General features: G+C 33.0%; 1 protein-coding gene across 6 annotated transcripts in view; it reads left to right on the forward strand.

The window, feature by feature from the left end:
- The window catches only part of LOC117173205 (nose resistant to fluoxetine protein 6-like), a 114,641-nt gene that overhangs the window by 58,826 nt on the left and 29,196 nt on the right, over nt 1-26,619 (forward strand). For all 6 annotated transcript variants that reach the window (XM_033361641.1, XM_033361640.1, XM_033361644.1 and 3 more), the window contains 4 exons: nt 126-286; nt 18,667-18,838; nt 18,957-19,153; nt 25,687-25,810. In XM_033361641.1, coding sequence (XP_033217532.1) covers nt 126-286; nt 18,667-18,838; nt 18,957-19,153; nt 25,687-25,810 — 654 coding nt within the window. The remainder of the gene's footprint in view (nt 1-125; nt 287-18,666; nt 18,839-18,956; nt 19,154-25,686; nt 25,811-26,619) is intronic.

The following is a 26,619-nucleotide window of genomic DNA, read 5'->3' on the forward strand; positions in this document are numbered from 1 at the left end:
AAAATATAAATTTATATAATATGTATTACATAAATATCAAAATTATGAGAAATATAGTCTAGAACGACGAAAAAACATTCAATGACCTTATAATTTTTTATCATATATGATCTTTATGTCCACAGTTACCAACCTGGCAAAGTTTTATAATGGCGCCTCTATATTACTCAGTTGATACCTTTTTAACAATCAGCGGCTTTTTAGCATCTTATTCATTTCTGAAAAAGCATATGGTTGGAAAAGAAAATTTTAATATTGGACAATACTATTTACATCGTTATATAAGGTAATTGTATTAAACAAAATTAATGTTATAATTAACAAGACATATAAAAGAAAATCGTATTTTTTCTTGAGATAATATGAGGAACCAATAGTAACTTTAAATTCAATAACTGTAGCACTTTTCTTCGCAGGTCGAAAATTTTGATATTATCTATCGATAGTTTATGTTATAATCAAAATTTTGTACGCAAATTCATTCTAATATACTAGGATCATCAATCGCGCTCTACGTGCGCGTGTTATTTTTTAAATTTCGGAAGCAAATTATTTTTCAATACAAAATAGAAATTTTGAATGTCTATTTTTTTAAGTTAAGTTAAGCTAAGAGTAGGTTCTGATATCTGAGACCAAGAAAATTACTATTATGAGTTTGTATTTAAAGTTATATAAACATAATTTTTCTAAATTTTTTGAGAAAATTCGAAAAGATATTAATAAATTTCAGAATTTTGAAAAAAACTTAAGAATAAATGATTAATTTTAACAAATCTTTACAAGTTCAAAATCATTTTTTAATCTTTTACATACTTCGAATTATGTATTAACCTTATTATTCACGAGACAGTGATGGATTCGTACCTTTGTGAACACGGGATCACAGAGACAATTATTTTTACCGTCATTCTGCGTATAGTCGCCACAGCAGCAGTCTAGAAATGTCTTCACGTTTTCTTTCTCCTTCACTGAAATGTTTTTTTCGACCAGCACCAAAAATTCGACCACTAATATATTTTGATTCTTGAAGTAAAGAATAAAAATGGCAGGCCTCAAGTGTGCAGAAGCAAGGTCACTGCTAACACCGTAAGAGCGACGAAAACCTTACTAAAGCAATCTTAGGGTCGCTTTCTGTCTCTGGAAACAGATAATTCCTGCGCGAGTGGGACATTCTGATAGCATGTTTCCTAGGTACTTAGAATGTGCATGACAGGCTCTAAACCTATCACTGGAAACTTCTTGACATACTATGCGGCTAGGGTGTGCTAATGTGGGAGTTACACTGTTCTGACATCTAAAAATGAAACCCTTCATGTCTAAAATATTAGGCTCGTTCAAGGAAAGATTATGTTTTTCTCTGCCGGTAATCACTGATCTCATACATATATGTAAAAGTTTCCGTGCATTTTCTTGTCGAGGAGCTGTTCAAAGCAGTTATGAGCTCTGCTTTCGTCACCTGTGCTTTCAAAAGTCACGCGTCTAGATAGTGCAATGCACTTTCCTTACCAAACATGCTAGGATTCAGGCCAAGAATCTTGGCCGCTTCTCCGCGGCTTTGTAAATAATCGTTTCGTTGACAATTATCCTATGATTCCTGACCATTATCAGGAGAGCATCTTATCAATTTGCGACGATGTGAGCTGTACCCAGGATAATTATGTTATAAGGACTTCGGATATTCAGAAGTCTGCGTTCACCTTCACTGCGTGGGATAATTAAGCGTGGAATGGCTGAGTTAATATGCAAGTTCTTCTGTTTATTAATGATGTTAGCCTTAGCGGTTTCGAAGATCACGAACTCATGCTTTATCCATGAAACAACCTTAAGCTAATAGAGTAGAACCGAGACGTTAGAATTTTAGTCTTATATATTTTGTTTATCCCCAACAGATGCGAAGACCAAATCTATCGAAGAAAACTATAGTATTTGCTTCGGCGATCCTAGTGTCCCCAATCTTGGAAACATTTTAAACTGCGCCCGCGTCGCGCTGACCAACCGATTGGTCACTGTTAACGCGCTGATTAAGAATTACATAAATATTCAGATTTCATATTTATGATAAATAAGATTGGAAAATGCATTCAAAGTAATTTCTTAATCCTAAATTAGAATTTTGGAGTAACAGCTGAAAAAAATTCGATTTTCATGCAAAAAACGTTATTAATTCTGGTTTTGGGATAAAAAAGATTTTGTTTTTAATATAATATATTAAATGTTTCAAATGTTAATAAAAATTTAATAAGAAGTTTTGGGTTTAAGCAAAAAATATTAGTTTCAATAGTTTATTCACTTAGACTGATTTCAATACTGCCTGTTGGCTATATCCGACTCATTGATACCATCAATATTTTAATCGAAACCACATTGGTAATCACAAATACTGTTTTTCTTTCTGTTCAAGCGGTATGGAATGCATGCTACTAGCGGCAGGCCCCTTGTTCGAGCACGTATGGTTGTAAAATTTGGGTTTGTATACATACGCGGTAGACTAGAGCAATTACGGCAGGGTCAGAATTTTGATACTACCTTAAGACTCTCATCAGACGTGCTTGAGCGATCGCCGTGAGCGGTCGTGTTTTGTGTATTCAGTTTCAGAATAACTGCGGTACAGTTGTTCACGATTGTGCGGGTGCCTGTTTTATTCCTAGTGTATTATTGTGTTGTAACTGTTCCATTCCTAGTGGATGACTGTGATGTGGCCGTTCCATTCCTAGTGGATTATTTTGAGGTGGCTGTTCCACCCCTACTGGATTACCATGAGGTGGCTGTTCCATTCCTGGTTCAGTGATTAATGTGAGACCTTAATCTTCATGTGACCATGGTGAGAGCTGATCTCTTTATCCATGTCTTTCTGGCCGAATTAGCTTTATGTTTGCTTTGTCGTGCGATTTATTGTGTGGATTGTATGATCATCTGCTGGTGAGTTTTCGTAGCTTTAATTAGAATTGTACAGGGCTTTTTCCTCCACTCACTAATTGGAGGTTTTTTATACCAGAAAATAAATCTTGTTTGTGTTCTCGAAAATCGGGGTTGCTTTCTATTTGACCCACCTCTCTCCTCTGATATTTTTTGCTTAAGTTTATTTTTATTTGTAAATTTACTTTATTTGTTAAACTTACGTTCACATTCTGTTGTGTTCAAGTATTATTTTACCTCAAACTGACCAAAAACAGAAAGTGAAGTGGGCTACTAATAATAATTAGAACATGGAGGGCGATTTAATGAAGTCTAATATAAAAATGTTGAATTTGAAGTTTTTAAATATTCAAACTCTTGATTTTTAATTATTCTACTCCAAGAATTTATATTTGTAATGAGTAAAAGAGATATTTTTTGGTCTGTTTTCTAAAATATTCAAGTTTGGTACATATTTTGTGTAATACTTAATCCCGCATGATTTTATTTTAACATTTTGCAAGCTTTTAAAATATGTTTATTTAAAAATTGTACATAATTCAATTTCAAATGTTTCAATTTGCTAACTACTCAGTTTTTAATTACAAGCAACGGTTTTACATTAACAAATCAGAGGTTTCAGAAAGAGAAAACAACATTTTGCAATAAAAACACAACTGTTTTATTCATACTGTTTAATGTTTATGTTTATAAATAATTAATTTTGCCAGATCAGGAATAGACAGAGAAGAATCGTTAGAAATAATGAATAGTTCAAGTTTTATTTTAAATATAGAAAACTTGGCAGACTAAGACAATTTTTGAGAACCACATAGATCGCTCACTCATTTATATAGACATTTTTGTAAGATGTAAGATTTAATGTCTTTATTGAGTTAATCACTTTACTGTTCCGAAAAGATCGGACAAAGATCTGTGGCGATTTACTACTGCTCGCGCACTGCTTTTCTCAAGCTACAAGGCTATCATCACACACTCAAACTTAGAAATCACGTGACTTTAGAAATTCCTTTAAATAATAAGGAAACTGAAAATAGCTTTGAAATGGGCGATGTCGATAAATTGAATCATTTTTAATCGCAGAAAATCTCATAAAGACGAAACATTACAACTTTAAACACATAGACAACGTAAATTAATGATCGACAGAAGCGCGTTTTACATACAATGTTTGGCAATGTAGCTATAGCTATCTTGTAATTTATTTTTCACAGAAATGTCCATATTGTGCATAATATCTTGTAATTTAAGAACTGCGAATGAGCAACAGTTTGCATCGTAAATTTGATAAAACTTCAAATGCTCCTGGAAAAAGCAATCCTGGAGAATTTTCTTGATAACTTGAAACCCGTCCTTAAAGAGTAGAATAGATTAGTCTGCTAGTTTAAATTTGAAATAAATCTGACGAATTTACTATAAGTTTTTAAGCGCAACTGAAATAATAAAATTTTCCCTTTGAATTGTTGAAAGACGAAGTGATTTTATTCGTTAGTACAAATTGTACTCAAAAGACATTCTGCTATTACTTTAAATAAGTTATAAACAGCGAAACTTTTCGTACGAATTCTTAATACTTTTAGCTTGTTTTTAGTAATGTTTTTTTTCAATTTAATATATTAAATACATTCCTGGCATAAAAATACAATTCGAAATCTTGTAACTTCAAATCTATTGAATGCAAGAAAAAATTTAGTGCCGTCTAAAATTCTATAAAATGTAAAGCGTAAAACTACTTAATAATTCATTATTTGAAAAAATTCCAATATTTTGATATAATGTTTAAAATTCCAGATGTTAATGATGTTGTACGTTTATTTTCGAGCTTCTTAATATCTTAAGTACTGAAGCAAGTCTTGGAAATGAGGGTAAAAAAAGTAGAAGCACGATACATATTTTTAGACGTTTCGGTCACTGTTGAGACCCTCATCAGTCAAAGAATTAAACATTTATTAAGTCTGGTATAAGTTAAAATCTTAGTAAAAAGTCATAGTAGAAAAGTCACACAGGGATTTTTCGAAAAATGGCCTGGTTCTTGTTTTGTTGCAATTAATTGAAAATGTTATCAATTCTACGTGCCTGGAAAATAGCAAACAGCAACCATGAGTGTACCCATGGTGGAAAAAATTATGGGCACTCGTTTCCGAATAAAACCCAGGATCGAGCTTAGTATTTGATTGAGTGCCTGTCATGCCTCACTCAACCTTCCTATTGTTAGAGATACGAACCGGTTGAGATAAATTAAATATGATTAAAATATTAAGGAATTTAGTTTCATTATTCTGCATTAGATGCACTACTTAACGACGAGACGATTAAAAAAAGAAAATCGGTTAATCCGTTCAATTTCTTTTGAGAGTTTTCGTAACTTATCCTCTCTTCTTAGATTCTACGTATTTTGGTTGTCTTGTCTCTATAATTTAAAGAAGGCGTGCATCGTTTGAAGGACAATTTTCTTGTTTAAAATGTTGTGCTAACTTTCGCCGTTTCTTAATAAATGTAATATGTTTGTTCATAATTGTTTGTTTGTCAAGTGAAATGAGTGTAAGAAGGTGTAAATTAGAATAATTAATACTTTTCGTTAAGTGAATATATAAATCAAGTGGGTTTAATAAGATTGTGATAATCAGAGAAGTTCTTTATGAAAGTGGTAAGTATAGATTCCAATTGCAAGATTTCATGTTCATATCATTAAATTAAATTATATACTTACAACTTCCATAAATGGACTCCTTTCCTAATCGCAATCTAAACTAAAAGTATGAATTAGATTAGTGGTAAATAATGCGTATGGATTTTTGTGTTAAGAACTGAATTGCAGACGGCAATTTAGGACGTCTTTATTGCTCGAGAGTTCGAACAGAACTGAATATTCTCCATGCCTGGACGCTGCTCCAAAATCTACAATTTCACACTTCTAGGTTTAATTTTCATACCTGTTTCCACTGTTTCCAGTAGTGGTCGAGCGCTTGCCGCGTAGGTCACTACATGTGTTTGGACGTCGTTTTGTTTCTTTAGATAAAGAAAACATATTTTCTTAAGGATACAATTAGAGAGTGCACTTAATATTCTGCTCTTGTATAAAATAAACAATACAATTCAATCTATCGAGATGCAGCGTAAATATTGGATCCATTCCAGGCTAGTCACTTTCCAAGTTTTAATTCGCCTGTGCGTTGATAATTGGTCTAATATATTTTAAGTGTCGTCCAGACTTACTATGGCTCTCCTCAATTCGTCTACATTTATTTTCTTGGGAAGCTGTATTAATTTTCTTTTATGTTTATCTAGATCTTGGTGTTTGTAATTAATAGCGCAAGTTACATTTATCGTATACGTTTGTTTATTCTCTAAATCCCTAGATAAATCTAATTTGTCGTAACCGTTGTATAGCTGGCAATTTTCTCCACTAATCAGAATGTTACTTTTGACAATTATATTTTTCACGTGTCCCTCACATACGATGTCTAAATCAATATTCACTGTCGGTATAATTATGTATCCGTCATTGGCAGGTATAAAAGTTTCTTTATGCAGAAGGCCGGGGGAAAGTTTGCAAGTGGGTGTCACATATCGTCTCAAAAGACTTGCTTCACAATTTTTACTTTCTGATAACTTAACGTTTGGTTGGTTACGTTTACAAATAAGATATTCGTTGATACAAAAACATTTAAGGTTTTTGCGTTTACTCTAGTGCCAAGGTTTCTCCAAGTGTATGATTCGACGTTTATTTTTTCTCTTTGATTTTTATAATCCGTTGACGAGGAATTAAGTATGATTTTAAGGATTTTAGTGTGGTTTTTTTCAGGACTTTGGCTAATTGTTTATTGTTTTTATAAGTGTTGTCGAAGTCGTTGCTTATTTGCTTAAGGTCTTTCTCGCTCAGCGTTCCAGGAACACAACTATCTTCAAAATTGTCCCAAACATAAAACGGCATAACTTGATCTTTGTGGACTCTCATCATTTTGCTCTTATAATTTATGATCAAGTTGTTGTTATCTAGTAGTTGTATTATTGTGTCTGGGCCTTTCCAGATGGGTTCCAATTTGTTCAAGATGTTGTTATTTTTCCATTTTACCAGGTTTCCAATATCATACATCGGATGGGTTCGCATTACATTTTCATCCAACCTTCTCTTAGACTTTTCTTGTTGTAGGAGGATCCTGTTCCTTAGCCTTTTGTAAGTATTTTTCATGTTTGGCTTTCCATTTTTTTATCAGGTGGCTGTAGGTAAGTGTAGGTGATCAGGCTAGTGTAGAGGAAGGTTTGGGTCTCTTCCAAACGTCATCTCGAAGGGTGAGAGCCCCATCGTCTCGTTCCTGCTAGCATTTATTGCACAATTTATAAACCTGATGTTATGATCCCATTCGTTATTGTTTTCTGACATTGAATTCTTAATCATATTTTTTAATGTTGAGTGCATTTTCTCTATATTTCCGTTTGCTTGAGGATGGAAGGCAGTAGTTTTAATGTGTTAAATTTTGAACATTTCTTCAAACTGCAGTACTAATTCGGACAAAAACTTCTATCCTTGACCGTTCAGGCTGACCTGCGGTGTCCCAAACACGTAGAGGTAGTGTTCCATTAAATTATTCAGAATGCTTTCAGAAGTTTCGTTTCTCATTGGCAGTAATAAAGTGTACCGTCTTAACCTATCCTGGATACTCAAAATATACTTATTTCCACTTTTTGTCTCTGGCAATGGGCCGAATATGACCATGGCTACTTTCTCATGTGGGTTTAGAGGAATATCGGGAATAATACATGAGGCTTGGTTTGTTATCCTAACTGCCTTTTGTAGTTGACAGATAGGGCATAATTTAACGTACCTTTTTATTTCTTCGTCCATTTCTGCCCATTCTGCTTTTGCTCTTGCTTTGCTGATGGTATTGTTTTCTTCTAAGTGATCACCGTGAGCTTCTCTTATTACCTTTTCCTTTTCATGTTTAGTTAGATCGCGAGTTTGATTAAAACATAAGTGGAAACTGGAGTCTGCGTAGTAGTTGGACCAATAGTTGATCAGTTCTACTACTTCCCTTTCGATGGATGGAAACGTAGGGTCTCTAAAGTGTAGTCGTATAATAGTTCATTTCTTTTGCTTGAAATCATCATCATCCAACACAGGTATCTTAGCCATTCTGCCTTGCTGTAATTTGGCAGATTATCCCTTTCAATATGTTTCCATAATTTTTTGGCTGCATTGGGTTTAATTTTAACACTTTCATTTGTCACCGGGTTTTTTCCACTCTGAGTAATTATCGAATAAATTGGAATCATGCTCATTGTATTTTAAACTTTCTGATTCATCCACAGTTGATTCATCAGTCAGTTCCTCAGTTGATTTCTCAGAGGACTCGCTGATTCTTCTATTAGGCAATTTAATTTTGGCCCTACTTTCGACTTTCTCGAGTCTAGTGATTATGGACTTGGGTTTATTCAACGTGAGGGTATTTAACTCTCCCTTTATGGGCGTGTCGATTATTTTTATGCCAGGTGCTACTTTGTCTGTGTCTTCTAGAGATATATTAGGTATGTCTGGACTGGTAATCGGAAATAGTCTGGATAAACAGTCCGCAGCTTTATTTTCTTTACCTTTAACATACTAGACTTCATACTTCCATTGCTCTAATCTGAGCCTACTTGCTTTAATTTTTCCAGTAGGGCTTCATACAGGTCATCGCAGATGTAAATATCGTTCAAACGTATTGCCCTCTCAGCTTGTTGCTGGATTTTCTCCGCTAATATAAAATTTAGTACTAAATCCGGTTTACTGCACTTCTGCCTGATTTTTTTTGACTTTTTGTATGTCAGTGAAACCGGTATTGGACATAGTTGATGTGGTGTTTGTAAATTTTTTCTTGTCGGCAAATGCAAAGCCGATATCCCGAGTATTGTCCTCGGTGTGCTTTCTAATCCTCTTGAATACATTCGTAAACAAAAACTGCTAAAATGCCAGTGTATTGTGTAGGGTTTTATCGCCATTTGTTTCGAGTATTGGGTGTGTGATGGCGGTCGCGTAAAAAAGTGTATCTTGGACTTCGTCCTTCATACTCTAGCTTCATGCAATGGCTCTACTGTAAGTACACATGAAGTTTCGAGTCAATTTTAATTTCATTGAAGGTGGCAGTGCTCTGAAACGCCAGGAGTATATCAACTATCCTATTCTGGTCTTTAAATTTCGCCTTGCAAAAGAACTGATTTTATACGCTACGACACCGTAGCCTATAACCTTTCAATCTTTTATTTTAATTCAACAATAACTTACAGCTTTGCTCCTTCGTTTAGATAAGTTGAGTGGATGACCGTGGACTTCCTTCTCTTCTTATCTGGAAGCGGGCGTTCCTGGTTCTGACGTATCTGTTCCCTTTCTGATGCTGTGCTGCGTTGTTTTCTCGTTGATAGGCCGTTACCTCTTCCGCCTGTTTGCGGGCCCTGTTCAGTTTTTTGAATTTCAGAAAACAAGAGTTTTACGTTGTATAGTAGCTACTTAATTTACCAACTATTTTTAACTAAAGTTTTCTACTTTTCGGGGTTATCGGGTCTCTCGTAGGTAGATCCGGAGTTTCTGAATTTTGAACTTCTATAGAAATTCTTTTATTCTCAAGGTTCGTCTCAAAGACCAAACTTTTATGAGATATCCTCTTTAATAATTCAGTAGAACATAAGAATTCGAAAAGTTGATCCTGGCAGGGTCGCCAAAACGTTACGTGGTAAATAATGCGTACGGATTTTTGAGTTAAGAGCGGAAATGCAGTCAGCAATGTAGGACGTTTTTATTGCTCGAGGGTTAGAACAGAACTGAATATGCGCCAGGAATGGACGCTATATCAACGCCCTGTATTCTAGAGAGGCACGTATAGCACAAGTGTAGTACAGTACAAGTCCGATAACTTTCCAACTTCGGGGCAGTTGGAGCGGAAAATTCCAGGAATTGCGGACTTATCAGATGCCCCCTCTAGCATCACGATATTAGGTGCCTATGTGGACCTGAAAAAGGCCGTTTTCAGATAGGCATTTGTGCTTCAGTAAGTAAGAATTGAGCTCACTCATTGAAGATTGTGATACTTTCAGCCATTTTTGACTCATGTAGCCCGGAAAAGGGCCGTTTTTTAGGTAGGCATTTATGCTTCAGTAAGTAAGAATCGAGCTCACTCCTTGGAGATTGTCATGCTTTCAGCCATTTCTGTCAGAGGTTTCATCTTCCTGGATTCTAATTTTCTATAACTACTTATCAAAGGGTCCGAATGGAGCAAAAGATGATGAAGAACATCTAGCTTCGTCATTTGTCTGTAAGACATTCTGCTGTTATTAGCTCTAACTTTTCTAAAGATCTTATTGCTTCCCTCTTGCGACTCTTCTGAATACCAACCAATTGGTAGCTCAAAAGATTGAATCATATCACTTATCATATCACACCGAATTAAAATATCCGAAGTTACTTGTTATAACTGAAAGCCTTACGGTCATTTCTCAAAAAAGACATCAAAATCCGTTAAGAATTGCACTGTCGGTGCAAACAAATTTTCAGTGAAAATTTTATTTTTCAAAATTCAAAAAAACATTTTCCTTTTTCTAATTGCTAGAATTGACTCTTGATTTTTTTAGAACTGCTGCGATACCTTGTACAATAAATATTTAAACCATTGAAATTGATTAAGCCATTTTCGAGAAAATTGACATTTTTTATTTTTTGAAACAATTTTATAACTTGTGTACACAATTTTTTTTTAAGTTGGCACTTAGGGTAAATTAATCTTATAATGGGAGCAACTTAACCTCTAAATATGAACCAAATATCTTCCAAGGCAGACCACCGATGCTTACCTCGCTATTGTCTTCCGAGTTTTCGGTTGAAAATTATGGAAAAGGAATTGCTGCAGAAATTGAACGGATTAACCAACCTTCTTCTTTTTTTTTTGAATCGTCATGTCGTTATCTAATGTATCTAATGCAGAATATTTCAATTAAATTCTTTAATATTTTGATAATTCTTAATTTCTCTCAACTAGCTCTTTTCTCTCACAATAGGAAGGTTGAGTATGGCATGACAGGCACTCAATCAAATCCTGTGCTCGATCCTGTGTTTTACGATGTTTAAAGTATCGTCAAAAAAATAACACTCTACTTTCATTCGGAAACGAACGCCGAGAATTTCTTTTCACCATGGTTAGGCTCATTCTGGCCGTTTGCTACTTCCCAAGTGCATACAATGCATAAAATTTTCAATTAATTAATAGCAATAAAACAAAAACCAGACCATTTTTCGAAAAATCCTTCTTTGAGGGATTGTATTTACCAACTAAGATTAGGTGGCTAAAATATGAGATCAAAAAGTTCATAATTGTGGAAAAATGCTGTCATTTGTGAATGCATGGGCTAATTTTCAAGCATGAGGAAGCACCTTAAATTTTCTACGTCAGGTTTTATTATGACTGTGACTTTTTTACTCTAACATTTTACTACGATTTTTAATTTATACCAGACTTAATAAATGTTTAATTCGTTGACTAATGAGGGTTCAAACAGTGACCGAAACGTCTAAAAATATTTATCGTGCTTCTTTTTTTACCTTCATTTCCAAGACTTGCTTTGCCTCAGTATGACCGCATATTGCAGAAAATATGGTAGAAATATTGCTGGAGTGTCTCTATGTCCTTTTTCTGAAGCATAAAGTCGATACTTTTTGGTATCAACTTCAAAAATTATCCACTTTATATTTCAGAAAAAGGACGTAAAGACACTCCACAAATATTTAATATCATAAACATGTGGAATCTTAAACAATAATTCATTATATTCAATAATATGTTGAACACGTAATATGTAATCGGTTTAACGTTATAAATCAAACCCTAACCTATATGCTCAAGCGTTTTACTGACACTTCATGCTTTTGATAGTAATATTATTATTAAATACAAATTAATAATACTTACGTTTCTCTGATTCCTCCCATAATCTCCAATGTTATTATTATTTAACTGCTCGCACATTTTTTCGTAGCCGGTTACCGCGACTTTATTCAGACTTACATATGCTACTTCACATGATCTTCACTACCAGTGGCGTAACTACAACCGTGTAGGCCCCACCGCAGAAATGTTTAGGAGGCCCCTCTTATAAAATGAAATTAGCAAACAGCGTATAAGTGCAGCTGAAATACATTTAAAAAATAAAATATCTCACGTAGTTCTTTTATAGTATATTACAAATTAGATTTTATGGTCGACAATTTATATCATAAATTATACATAGTTCTGACTTAAAAATAACAATTTCGATATCCAATTATTTTGCATCATCAAGTTCGATTGTCAGTAGAGCTAGATTTAAGAATCGACTTTGATGCATTCTATTCCGTAACAGAGATGTCATAATTTTAAAATTGCTGAACGGCCTTTCGCAAGTTGTTATACCGTAACATGCAAAGTTAAATACATTCATAAGGAATTACTTCTGAAAAATTGCTTTCCATGAAGCTGTATAAAATGAGTGAAGTGCGGAAAACATCTTTTACTGCCGACGTCTCATTGAACCCGTTACTATTTAAAAATGGGATAAGTTGATGACTTGCAAGGAGAATTATTTTGTGAAATCTTCAGGATAACAAATCTGTAATTTCTCTGTAAACTATGTATTTACAATGACTAATTAGACCTTAGATACCTTAAGGTGTGATTAAAGATATTGATTTTGAAAAATTCTTCACTAATTACAAAATGCTTCTTACATTTTGGTTTCCGTTTTTTTACAAAGACTGGTTCAATACCCCATTTTTGAGATATGTGTGTAGCTTCTTCCTTACACTTTTCATACTAAAGTCTATACTTTTTCGAGTGTTTCCTTGCAGTTTTGAAGATGTTGAGTGCAGGAATTAAATTTATATTTTCTTCTTGAAGTAATTTTTATGAAAAATTCACTTTGTTTAGTATTTTGGAAAGCATTGTCCACATAATTATAAATTCAAATCTCACCATATTTTTTAAAAATTATAGCTGCTTGTAGCTGCATTAATTCATAAGTTTACGTTTTTTCATTAGCCGAGAAGATTTGAGAATATTTCGGGTATGTAAAAAAAGAATTTAGAAAATTTTAAATAAAAATTGTTTATTTGAAAAGAGATTACACAATTTTATGAAAAGTTTAAACCAGTTTAGAAGATTGTTAAGATCGTTTAAACCTTAGAAAATATTTCAATAATTAATGAATTTTCAGAAATCTTTGAAAGTATTAAAATGGTTTTTTTATCTATTTTAAAATTAAAAAGTTCGGAAATAATTTTTAAAATAAATTTAATTTCCCCTCAAAGTGTCTTCAAGTCTTTGGTGATTTGTTTCTGGTCATTTTGGAAATTTTATACGATTTTTTAAAATCGTTTTAAGTATTCTCTTAAAATTGAAAATTGCTTAAATCCGTTGAATTACACTGAAATCTATTGAAAACTATTGGGTTAAAAATTCTTAATTAAACATAATATTCAATGATTTCGAGTAGTAAATTAGGTTGCAACTAACTCATTATAGCTTGCTCCACTTTAGTTTGTTCACGCCTGACTGCTCGCCTGAGTGACAACCGCAAATAAAATCTACGGATCATTAATACAAATTATATGAGATTCTAAAAAAAGTGGCCTATTCTAAAATATGTAGGTGACTAGTCAAGTAAAGTTTCGACAACTTATTTTTTCCGTGCAGCGCCTGTTGAATACCGTTATAACCTACTGCGCAATTACTGGTAACTTCAGCCGAAACTGCATCTATCCGTCAATTAATACTGTTCACAAGTGCGCCCTTTCGATTCTTTCGACTCCGAAACTTCACACTTAAATGAGAAAAATGAGGTACCATTTCATTTACTATCATGCATACTTTAAGCCTAATGTGCCCCATTTTGCCTGTTTTTACTTGTAAAAGAAAAAAATTTGCTTCAAGCAGCCGAACGTGCGAGCTTCTTTCCTGAACTCACGCAAACGTTCAATTTACTCTTCCACCCAATATAGAGAAAATGTGAACAATTCTAATATTCTTACCAATAAAAAAATCATCCTAATTACTGTAAAGTAATTATATAAATTTTAATAATAATAATGAATCAATGATAATTGTAATATTATCTTTCTGACAAGTAAAATGAAAGTTTCTAGTTGTAAGTATAAGCCATGATACAACAATAATTACTATGGAGATCTTACTTGAGACACTTTGTGCAGGTAAGTGATCTGGTGTTGTCGTTTAGGTGATTATCAGATTTGTTTTCCAGTTATATTGTCGATTTGAAATGTCTTTATCTATTGTCGTGAAAGAATGTCAAAATTTCAAAAACGAGAAATCCTTAATTTGATCCTGAAAAGTTAAAATATCGGTATGGCTGTGGATTACATTATTCAGACATTAAACATTAATATTTCCTACGTAAGTTGCAACTCATTGACCAAAATTAAGAATGTAATTTCTTCTCTTTATTCCAGGCGCAATGCTAAATTTGTCGCTGCAAACAGAATAACTGACATATTTTAATTGCAAAACGCTCAATCGTTAGACTTAAATTTTGAGATTCCGCATTAAATATAAACCAGCAGGAAAGCAGTCAAAGCGCCAGTCCTATTTGAAGTGCAAGTCCTGGTCGACCTGTCCTTGCATTTAATGATAAGTTTTTGAGGTCGACACGCCAAAAAGTGGCCACGCTTAGCATTTAACATAATAGTGATTTAAAAAAATTGATGATGGCTTCTTCTTATGCAACAAAACAGAAGATAGATAAGAATCTGAAAAAAGTTATCGACGACCTGTTTAAAGATAAAGGATAACCTGAAAAAATGAGAAAGATATCGGTATTACCTTTAAAAAGAACGACTCCTGTAGAAGCGCTGGTTTTGATATTGGATGACTGTTTAACAAAATCGATCTACACTCGTCTGCGATTAGAGTCTAAGGTGTCTGGCGCAGACATATGGCCTTCATATAATGAAATCAGAAAAGCAAAATTAGAACTTAGACCTCCAAAAGAATTTATTCAAATTGAAGATTGTGTGGCTCAAGGTCAACTTCAAGCTCTCTTCAATCACACGGCTGAACAAATAGTTCAGATACAAGAAAAAGTTGTGATAATAATCAAGACGAACGGGAAAATGATGAAAACTTATTTGCGACTTTACATATTCTTTTACGCTTAAGTTCTGAACACAGCGTTATATTATGGCACAATGGAAGATCTCAATCACCTCGATTTTGTCGTCCCATTCAGTTACGCTGCGTGAAGGAATCGAAAGATATAATCTCGAACCAAAAACAGGCTGTTGAAAAGAAAATAGAGAAACTTCAACCTTTTGTCTTTGTTTCCGAATCTAATCGCATCATTATACATTTTTCCCTGCATCCCACTTTGATTGATGGTGAAGTAATAAGTATAATAACCAATACAAACTCAATGCAATCATGTCCTATTTATCATTCAACACGAAAAGATTTAAATAATTTGTCTAACAGGAATTCTGGAATTTTCACTGCACAACCGAAATCTTTATGATATGGTATCTCTTCCCTTCACGCATGGATTAGATTCCTTGATTGCTGCTTACATATTGCTTACAGATGAACTATCAAAACGTGGCAAGTAAAGGGCGAAAAAATGAAATGAACGAACGAAAAAAGTAGATTCGAAAGATTATGTGGGATCATTTTCGATTGCAGGTTGATAAACCGAAAACAGGAGACAATGGCAATACGAACTACGGAAACACTGCTCGTAGGGGATTAGGTAAACCTTACATTTTTGCTAACTGTCTTGGTTTGAATGAGCAGCTTGTTCAGGATTTCCAGACGATTTTAATTGCCTTGTCGCACAGTGATAAATATGGGAAAAAATTCGAAACACGTGCCGATTTTAATCAAATGATAAAACAAAAATTTGAAATCTTCTTTAAAAATGTTATATTTAATATTTCCAGTGAGAGAAATGTTATAACTACCCATATAATTTAAAAAATTGTTGTTTTCAAATTTAATAAAAATCCTGACATGCTGGAGTTAAAGGTCACTAAAAGGGCTAAAAGGGCTACGAGATTTAAATTTTGACTATAATTCAAATATGAAATTATTATATTTTTTAAAGTATTTAGACTTTACAACCCAAAATGTTTTTAAAACAGCGAAACAGCTCTCTCGTCATATAAGAAAAATAGGGAGGTCACTTCCCATTGAATACGCCGAATCCCTTGTCAAAAGCATGCCCAGGAAGTGCCAAGCTATTTTGGACAGTGATAGAGATTAGACGAAGTTTTAAGTAAGTTTGCCGTAGCCCTTTTAGTGACCTTTAATTTAGAAAAAAATTAAATATCTTTTATGGTTTACGAATAATCGTGATTGCTTTTTTGTTGAACAGACTGTAAATATAATATTTTTAGAGAAGAATAGAAAAAATTTGTATTATTTGATTAAAATCGTCACGTGGCTCGAATTTTTCCCCATATTTGTCACTGTGTGTCGTCTCAATTTCTCATTGAGGCAACTGCATTTGAAGAAAAATGTATTTCCACTGCCAAAAATTATGTTTTGGATTATAATTGGTACCCCATGCCCTCTACAGTCCACAAGATATTAATTCATGGTGGAGAAATACTCAGCAACAGTATTTTGCCGGTAGGAATGCTAGGGGAAGAAGCTTCTGAATGTATAAACAAAGATTACAGGATGGACAGGCGCAATAATAACAGAAAGAATAAAAGATCAAACAATCTTGAAGATTTATTCAACAGGTTAATGGATTAATCAGATCCGATTGCTTCTACAATGAAAATAAAATCTCGAATATCTCATAAGAAACAGTTGGTTCTCCCGAAAGCAGTGCAAGATTAACTCGTTATTCCAAAAGAAAGTACTAATGTCAGCCATCCAGATTTAGAAACGGTGTCAGATACTGAAGATGAATCTGTCGTTGAATGTGAAGAGCTTGATCTTCCGAAAAATTATTTAGATAACCTAGAACTTTCAGATGAAGACTAGTAGGCAAATGTATCTACTCTGGCCATTCGCTATGTGAGAGGCAAGGGGACTCACAATAATTCAGCACCCCATTTTGTGAGAGGCAAGGGACGCACAATAATCCAGCACCCGATTTTGTGCGAGACATGGGGATTTACAATAATCCATCACTACATTTTGTAAGATTTCGAATTTTGATTTTTGTGACTGCATATTCATAATCAGCGACCCTAAAAACCCCAGAGTAACTATTTTTAGTCAATTCCATATATTTTTCAAAATCTTTGCCGCCGTATTGAGTCCGACATTTTGAACTTAGAATTTCCGACCACATATTCGCAGTCAGCGACCCCAAAACCCCCCGAGTAACTATTTTTAGCCGATTCCATATAATTTTCAAAATCTTCGCCGCCATTTTGAATTTGGAATTTGCGACTACATATTCGTAATAAGCGACCACAAAAATCCCCGAGTAACTATTTTTAGTCAATACCATATATTTTTCAAAATCTTCTCCGTTAAATTGAGTCCGATATTATGAATTTTGAATTTTTGACATATATTCGTAATCAGCGACCCCCGAAGCCCCAGAGTATCTATGTTGAGCAGAATCCGTAGACTTTTTGAACATTGGCCAAATTTTCGGTCGCCTGGCCCATAGTGCGTTCTGAGCCTTCCATTGCGAACAAGAAAGTGTAAAAAATGGCAGAAATATTTAGATCATACTTAATCACTGTAAAGTACATTATATCCCCGATATTACCCGATATTAAAAATAATTCGCTAAAATTGCGCATTTTATATTCACTGAAAAAAATGCGTTTGCTGAATTTGTTTTTTATAAATGTAAATATGTCAATTTGACTGTAGAGTAAATGTTACAGAAAATATCTGTAAAGTTATCAACTAACTATAAATTCCGTAAACTCTACAGGAAATTCGGTAATATTTAAAGAAAATCTACGATGTCCTTGTTTTAACTAAAAATCTTGTAACTTTTAGTAGAAGTTCTTTCTGCATTTTCTATAATATAAAGATCCATGATGGGCACAAAATGTTGCATAAATACGATCACCAAATGCTTGGAATCAAACTTTATTTTTTTAATATTTCTCTAAATAATTGTTTTACAATGTGTCAAAATCTGTCAAGTGGGCCACTTTTTTCATGGCTTGTGATTTTTCTTCGGGAATGCGTGATAAGCTAGAGTTTTACATAAATAAAATGGCTCTAAAATATTTTTTCAAAATTTTCACTTTTTGAGTCGTTATTGTTATTTAAGTTTGTTTAGCATTGTTCTCGTAATTAATTTTTTTTCTCCCGATCGGTACAAACTATCGCCATAATTTTTGCATGTTTCCTTAAATATGTTTATTCTATAAAACAAAAATCATTTTACCATTCTTGTATAAATATTGATGAAATTAGCAATAATTTTTATAAACAAATTATATTCGTTCTAACTTCTCAATTGATTTCAATACTTTACCTGACTAATTACGAGAGCTCGTTTAATTGCGAAGATTTTGGTAAAAAAATAGGGAACTCGCATAGCTTCAAATGTTGTGCGTGTTTAGTGTTGACATCCTGCGCTCCATGCCGCGCGGTGTACGATATTCACAACCCATGAAAAACAAGTGGCCCACTTCACACATTTTGACACAATATAACTGTGTGTGGAAATTAGTTTTTTTAGTCACTCTGTGTACTTTACTATTCTAAGCTTATAATGTTTTAAGTCCAATTTTAAACATTTTATCTTTATTGGTTTAAGATTAATGCCAGCAATGGCAGCTCTTACTTTCACGTCAATATATATTATCCCATTTATTGGATCCGGACCAAAATGGAGGAAAGCCACGAAGGATATAACGTCCGATGTATGTAGGGAAAAATTGTGGACAGTCCTATTGTTTGTGAATAATATGGTGCATAAAAAGAAATATGTAAGTTTTTCTCAGTATTTTGTATACTTCCGTAGAACTTTCACTCTAAAATTGATTTTAAAGTTGAATTGCTATAATAAATTGATACATAAACTACTATTAACAAATCTAATTACAGTGTTTGGTACATTTATGGTCGACGGCTGTTGACATGCAGCTCTTTTGGATATCCCCGCTCATTTTATATCCATTGGCTAAAAGACCGATAATAGGATTATGGATTCTGGGGACCTTGTTCTTCGCTTCAGTGATAACTCCTGCCATAGTCCTTGCTGTGAATCAGTTTCGATTTTCTCTAAACTCAGTAGAACTAAGGTAAAAAGATTTGATGATAATGTGGAGCTATTATTCAATATTTCTTTTTCTTCTATTGTTACGAACTATTCAGAATATTCTTCCCTTTTTATCGAAATAAAATAAAGTTACACTCTTTTTTAATAATTGTCAACTAGATATTTGAAATATGCTGAAGGATTCTGGATTATATATTTGACAACCTTCACGACTTTCTATACAACTTGTAAAATGTAAAATGACTCCTCACAAAAAACTAGTCATAAATCTACCAAAATACATTTTCTTATGTATTTTGTGCCAGATACTTAAAAATTTAGAACCGATATTGATACAAACAACACATGTGGTTATCATAGTAGCTTGCTATTATTTATATTCGATAAGACTCTAATATATAGATTCTTCATTCAATTTTAAATCTAAAAAAGTTATGTACCCAAAAAAAATGAAAAAATTAATTTACATAAATCTTACATATACGGCGGATCTCAGACTACTGATTTAACTCCATATAATATATTGCTGTAAATTGTCCCCGTCACTTTAAGGGCATGTGATACTTAGAAAATTGTCGATTTTACCAGTTTTAGGTACCGCCGGCTTTTGTTTCTAGAATAATAAATATTTTGTCTTAAGAATTTGGGAAATGATAGAGAACATGCTAACGAACGTCCCTATACACTTTTTTTGTAGGTTAATTAGAAAAAGATATAATTTAGCAAATGTGATTAATTTGCATAGCGCTTAGGAAATAGTATCGATTTTTTCAGTGTTAGATTCCCCCGGCTTTTTTCCTAGGATAAGAAATATTTTGCCTTAAAAATCTGGGAAATGATAGCAAACATGCTAACGGACGTACAATTCACCCGAGCATTGCTTCGAAACTACACAATGTTTTTAGCCGAAAACTTTGGACTAACAAATAAATATAGTAACTAATCTCCCGGATCTAGTCTTGTTTTCACGCAATCAAAAAAGTTTATTTCACAAATAATTTCCAGATTACACAGCCACACAAAAAAAGTGTGTGGATCTGGTAACAAGACACACGTATTCCTATGGATTTTGGGGCGCTGAATTCAAATTCGGTATCAAAAATCACCCATCACGTCATGGTTGAGCAAATAAATTTCAAAATAATGCCATTGATGCAAATTTTCACTTCAAAAACACGTCGACAACTGTGAAGCATCAAGCCTTGCCTGATATCAACTTATTTAACATAACTTTACCCAACAGAACCTGACCTCACCTAACCTGAATTAACAGAAATTTATTGAACTACACGTAAAGCTCTGGAAGAATATTTTCCCAGTAGGAAATGTGTGCTTCGTCGAATGGGTCAACTCGAGCCTAACCTAGAAATAAATCTAACCTAGCCTAGCCTAACCTAACCTCACGAAACACAATTAAACTGATTGTGTTGTCCCGTCGTGTTTGCGGTACCGTTTGAATCAGCTTGGGCGTAACCTGCAAAGAGGTCAAACCTACCTTAACCTAAAAAAAACTGACCTAACCTAACCTAACCCAACTTAACTTCACGTAACACAATTAAACTCATTGTGTTGTCCCGTTGTGTTTGCGGTACTGTTTCATTCAGCTTCGGCTTAACCTACATAGAGGTTTAACCTATCCTAACCTAACAAAACCTGACCTAACCTAACCTAGATGAATGAAAATGAACCACACGTGTAGCTATGCAAGCGTACGGTTCTCAGTCTCAAATGAGTAACGTGCGTCTAAATTTTTAACCACCTGTAGTACAATGAAATGAATTTTATTGTGTTACAACGGGAACACTTAAGTTAAGTTGTGTTGCGTTAAGCAAAATTTCTTTAGGTTCTGTTAAGTAAGATTCATTTGTAGGTTAAGATCGAGTTAACCTATTAAATATAGGACACATTTAAGACTGAAAACCGTACGCTTACATAGCTACACGTGTGGTTGAATTTCATTCGGCTTGGTTAGATTAGGTCAGGTTTTGTTAGGTTAGGATAGGATAGGTTAAACCTCTATGTAGGTTTAATTTTGTTACGTGAAGTTAAGTTAGGTTAGGTTTGGTCAGGTTTTTTTAGGTTAGGATAGGTTTGACCTCTTTGTAGGTTAAGCCCAAGCTGATTCAAACGGTACCGCAAACACAACGGGACAAGACAATCAGTTTAATTGTGTTTACTGAGGTTAGGTTAGGTTAGGCTAGGTTAGATTTATTTCTAGGTTAGGCTCGAGTTGAGCCATTCGATGTAGCACACGTTTGCTACTGAAAAAATATAAGTGAAAATTTGCAGCACTGGCATTATTTTGAAATTTATTTGCCTCAGTGCATGATTTTTCGTCATTTTTTGAGGTTATGCCTCAACCATGACGTGATATGTGATTTTTGATACCGAATTTGAATTCAGCGCCCCAAAATCCTTAGGAATACGTGTGTCTCGTTACCAGATCCGCACACTTTTTTGTGGCTGTGTTATCGGAAAGGCAGAGATGAAAAACGACTTAACTAAAAAAAATGCATATGCATAACATTTTTATTTAGCACAATAAAATTTTTTTGTTTTTAATACTCAAAAAGGAGTGCAGGGACGTCCGTTATGGTATTTTATAGCATTTTCGAATTTAGTTTTTAAAAATTTTTATTTTCGTTGAAAAAAAGCCAGGGAAACTGTGAGTATCACATGCCCTTAAGTCACTGAGATATCTGAAGGTTTCAAAAAATCATTCTGAATAATATATTCGTAATGATTATACTTGCAAGTATATTTTGATGTAATTATTGTTTAAGGTTTTATATTATGATTACGTTAGGCTCAGTTATTAATTACGCATATTCTAAATAAGTAATGAATTATAAATCATTTATTTACACGGAGAAAATTTGTTCATTAAAATTTACCCAATTAATTCGAGAATGAAGGACACTACTGCATGCAGATAAAGTTCACAATTATTTTAGGATTTAATACAAAAAAGAACTATAAATATTAAAAAAGATTTATTGTTAAATCTCAAGTCCAAAAGTGAAAATTCTTATAGGTAATAATTGATATAAGGATTGTATTATTTCCATACCAGTATATCATAAAATAACGCGAAGTAATGTACATTTTTATTGAATGAATGATATAAAGTTTATTTTCGTTTGATATTAACGATTCACTCAAAAGAAGGTGTAGATTGCAGAATTTTTGAGAGATTTTTACTTTTATTATAGAAGGGATTACATAACAGTAATGTAAAATGAGAATCGCTAAGAACGTCAACATTGTCATGGCTGAAGTTTAAAGCCAAGTCCCCCATACAAACTTTAACATTTTTAAGTTTCGGTTAATAATGTAGGACTTTAGTAAATATTCAAATATATAGATTATTTTGCATTCTTAATCCTTTTCTTTATATATGAACCTAATTTAATGTAATAGATTTTATATAAATTGAAGTTATCATTTTCTGATTTTCATTTTTGCACAAAGTTTTAATATTAAAAAGTAAATAATTTAGGGTTTAAGGTTGAAAAATTTCTAATAAAAAATCATCCAATGTTTTTATTTACTTCCTCTAAATTTATATGCCCGTTTATTAATAAAATGTTGAAATAAGAAATTTCTATAAAACGGGGACCAGATATTTTTACACGGCCTTGACGTACTCGTACTTTGACTTTATAGCCATAATTTTTTTCTCGATACCCTAAGCGTTAAGTTAGATGTTAGGTCTAGTCATTAGCGAGCGAACACGTTAAACTTAGATTAGGTGGTTCGAAACCCGTCAAAGCGTTTTCGATTTATAAAAGCGTTAATATCATTAAAAGGGTGCAACTATATTATACATAATGTATTCTAATTTAATTTAATTGTTTAAGTTAAATTGTGTAAGGATGTGTGTAGTAGTGGATGACCTTCCATAGAATCCGATTGTAGCAAGAATATTTATTTTCGCTGCCTGCAGCACGAAATTTTACATGACTGGGATGTAGAATTCACATATTCAGAGCGGTAGACTTTATTTTCTTTGATTGAAACAGTAACTAACAGTTCGACTCAATTTACGTAACTGGTAGGTAATCGACATTTCATTTTACACAACAGTGAGGCAATATTAATTATCTAGTTGTATTATTTCTTGCTGAATAAGGAATTAAATTATAATGGATTCATATTGATAATTGATATTTTAATATAAAATACTATCCTATTTTATTTGACATGACTGAAAGTGAAATTTTAATAAAATGCCCTAATGTCCTCCTTTTACCGAACTAAGTAATGTAAAATTTAACACACAAATATTCTCCGTGTACATATGGTATTATGCAGAGTATAAAAAAATATATATTTATCATAACTTTATTATCTAATTCAATTCTAAGCAAACGTTTTTTAATCATTTGTTAAATAAAAATCGTTGTTAAGAGTAATTTTTGTGTATTAAGGTTTCCAATACTTCAGCAGAAACCTAGTTAATATTCCGTGAACAAACAAGAGTGATAAAAACTGTAGTGGCTTTAGTAAAATTCAAGCCTGCCACGAATTTTTTTACACGGGTGGAGAATCCTCGGAGGGTAACTATATTCTGCACTGGCCAGTGGTATGCCTGTAGGGTACCAGCACAGAACATACTCGTAATGATCATTATGAGTTCTTCCAGTAATAGGGTGCTATTAAAATTTTCAATTGGGTGATCTACAATTTTTGTTTAACTTGAAATTTACAAAATGTTATGCGTTAAACAGAAAAATCATGGCAATTACAACATGCATAATCAAAAGTTCCTTGCCTGAAGCTAATGTGAATTGATTATCAAACAACGGAAGATAAATATACAAAAATTAAGTAATATTTTGAAGACATAATTTCCATTGAATACATTTATTTTTATTTATCTGAATTGGGATTTCATATTATTTTAATTATGCATAATTTACATTTAACCTAATTTTTATTTCGTTAAATTATTTATTTATTTGCCATAATAAGTTACTAGTCAAACTGATTCAAGGTCAATACATTTTCTTAAATTGCCGTTACCAATCATTTTTATAAACAGTAATTCTTATGCAAACTGATTTATATTTATAATCTGAATTGACATTTGCCACCTTCGTTGTTTAATTGCAATTCCATCTACCTTATGTATCGTCAAAATACCCTATTCACTATAAGAGACCTATAATTTTACAGGAATTGTTACATATAAAAAGACATTCTACTGCGTAGCATTTTTGACACAAGATGTTTAAAAAAATTCGAAAATGCGGTGATATAATAATTATGGCGAATGGCATTTCCAAAATATGTTAATTAGGTTAAGTAAGAATCAAGGGGAATAATTAAAGCAAATTACAATTTTGAGAAACCAAACTTTTGGAAAATTACAATAAAAAAATGATACATAGCTAGATAACTGATACACTGAAAAAAATAGTTGGTTGGGACAACTAACAAAGTAGTAGGCCCAACTATTTGAGTTTGTAATATATGACGCTACTATTAAAGTGGTTGAGGCTACTAATCTTATTCGCAAGATTGGTAGTAGTTGTCCTTATTGCTTTATTTGTTCTCGCTACTACTTTCGATGGTAGGTACTACTTGCAGGTACTTGTGCTTACTACTTTAAATAGTAAGCGTTACTTCTTTATTTATTAAGTCTTACTATAAAATTAATTATTTTACAAATAAATTAGTTGATCTTACTACTTAAAGTAGTAATCCTTACTATTATATAATCTTATATAATATTAATATTCAATCTTATATTGTCGCGATGATGTATTTATACAAGTTAGGGTACCTTTTCACGGAGGCCTGTTTTGAAGTATTCGTTGAATTTTTTTGACACATCGAGTTCGCATCTATAGGTTATCAATCAATCAAATTTGCCATAAACCAACAAAGTAACTAGAAATAAATCCCATGAAAAATATTAATTCCACGACTATTTCAAAACAGGCCTCCGTGAAAAGGTGCCCTAAACGTAGACCGTAGAGGACCCCTAAAATCTATACGATGCTCTTCAATATTTTCCACGCGTTTACACATTATACGTAAAGGTTCAGATTAAAATGGCGATCATCGAAAGCATGATGACACATTTCGATGCGAATGTTAGCAGCACTGCTCAGAATTCAGTTGTGTTAATTTCGCCAACGGTGTGACTACAATTTCTATGCTCGGTAATATAACCTTCATAGGAGGTACAGGACTTGTTACCGTAGAAAACTGGTTAGTTATTGTTACCATCGAAGTAGTTGTCGCAGCTTATACCAACTCTACTAATAAGGAGCTTCTTGTCGCAAATAATCATTGTTTTCAGTGAGAAAACGTTTTATTATCCGCAATTTTGTATGCAACGATCCCACATATTCACGAATAACTAGAGATTGCAAATGCAAGTCACGTTACACCTGCGTGTTTCATCACTTTTCACACTTTTCAAATATTTAACAATATTTGAAGATAAATATAATAATCTGAGAAATTTTCTGATACTATTATAAACGTATACAATTAAATCAACTAATAAATTAATATATAATGACTGATTATAATTATTTTCAGTTTCGCACACAATCTAGAGATGTTTGAAAATCTATATACACAACCTCACACTAGAGCCAGTGCGTGGCTTATAGGAATATTTCTTGGTTATTTTACAATTATTGGACCCAAAGAACTGAAAAAGGTATTCTCATATTTATTATCAAAATGTAGTTCGTGTAGTTGGTATGGGAAACCTTCAATTTAAATATTAGATTTTATATGCAGGTGCGTCGATAGCGATAATTATGCCGTGCAAATGAAATAAAGCGAATCTGTCGTTCAGTGCCGGCCTTATCCTATCTGGCGACCTTGGGCAAAATCATTTATGGCGCCCATGTCATAATTAAAAATGCCAATATTGTTTAGATTTTAAAGATTTCCAGTAAAAACAAAACAAACCACATTGGATGAGTAAATCACACATTGGATGATTGTAAACTAAGTTTAGTTAACGTCTGAAGTTAACTTTTTCGGCTTTCTTCTCGGTGAAATCTTTAATTATAGCAGAAAAGTCTAAATTTTTGGCAATATCGTTTCCAATTGATAAAGTTCCTAAACTGGAAAGTTGATCTTGTGACATTGCAGATCTTAAATAAGTTTTGATTAATTTCAGTTTAGAAAAACTTCGTTCTCCACTTGCTACAGTTAGAGGAATTGTTCATAAAATTCGCAAAGCAATCCATATATTCGGATATAAACCTTGCAAACCAGAAAGTAAAGCTTTGATACTTATTAGTTCATCGCAGAGCAGAAAACCGTCAATCTCAGATTTCGAATTGACCATGACTTTAATTTGAAGATCCGTAAATTATTCAACAAGTTCTTTTCTTTCTGCTAGATTATCTACATTATTCAGTCTGTCAAGTTAAAGCGTGGGTGGCTTTACTCGCAGTCGGTAAGGTGTATCGACATGATTTTGGTGTCAAAATATTAAGAAGAGCTCCCTCTTTC

The sequence above is a fragment of the Belonocnema kinseyi genome, chromosome 5 (genome assembly GCF_010883055.1).
Source record: "Belonocnema kinseyi isolate 2016_QV_RU_SX_M_011 chromosome 5, B_treatae_v1, whole genome shotgun sequence".
In the NCBI taxonomy this organism is placed as follows: domain Eukaryota; kingdom Metazoa; phylum Arthropoda; class Insecta; order Hymenoptera; family Cynipidae; genus Belonocnema; species Belonocnema kinseyi.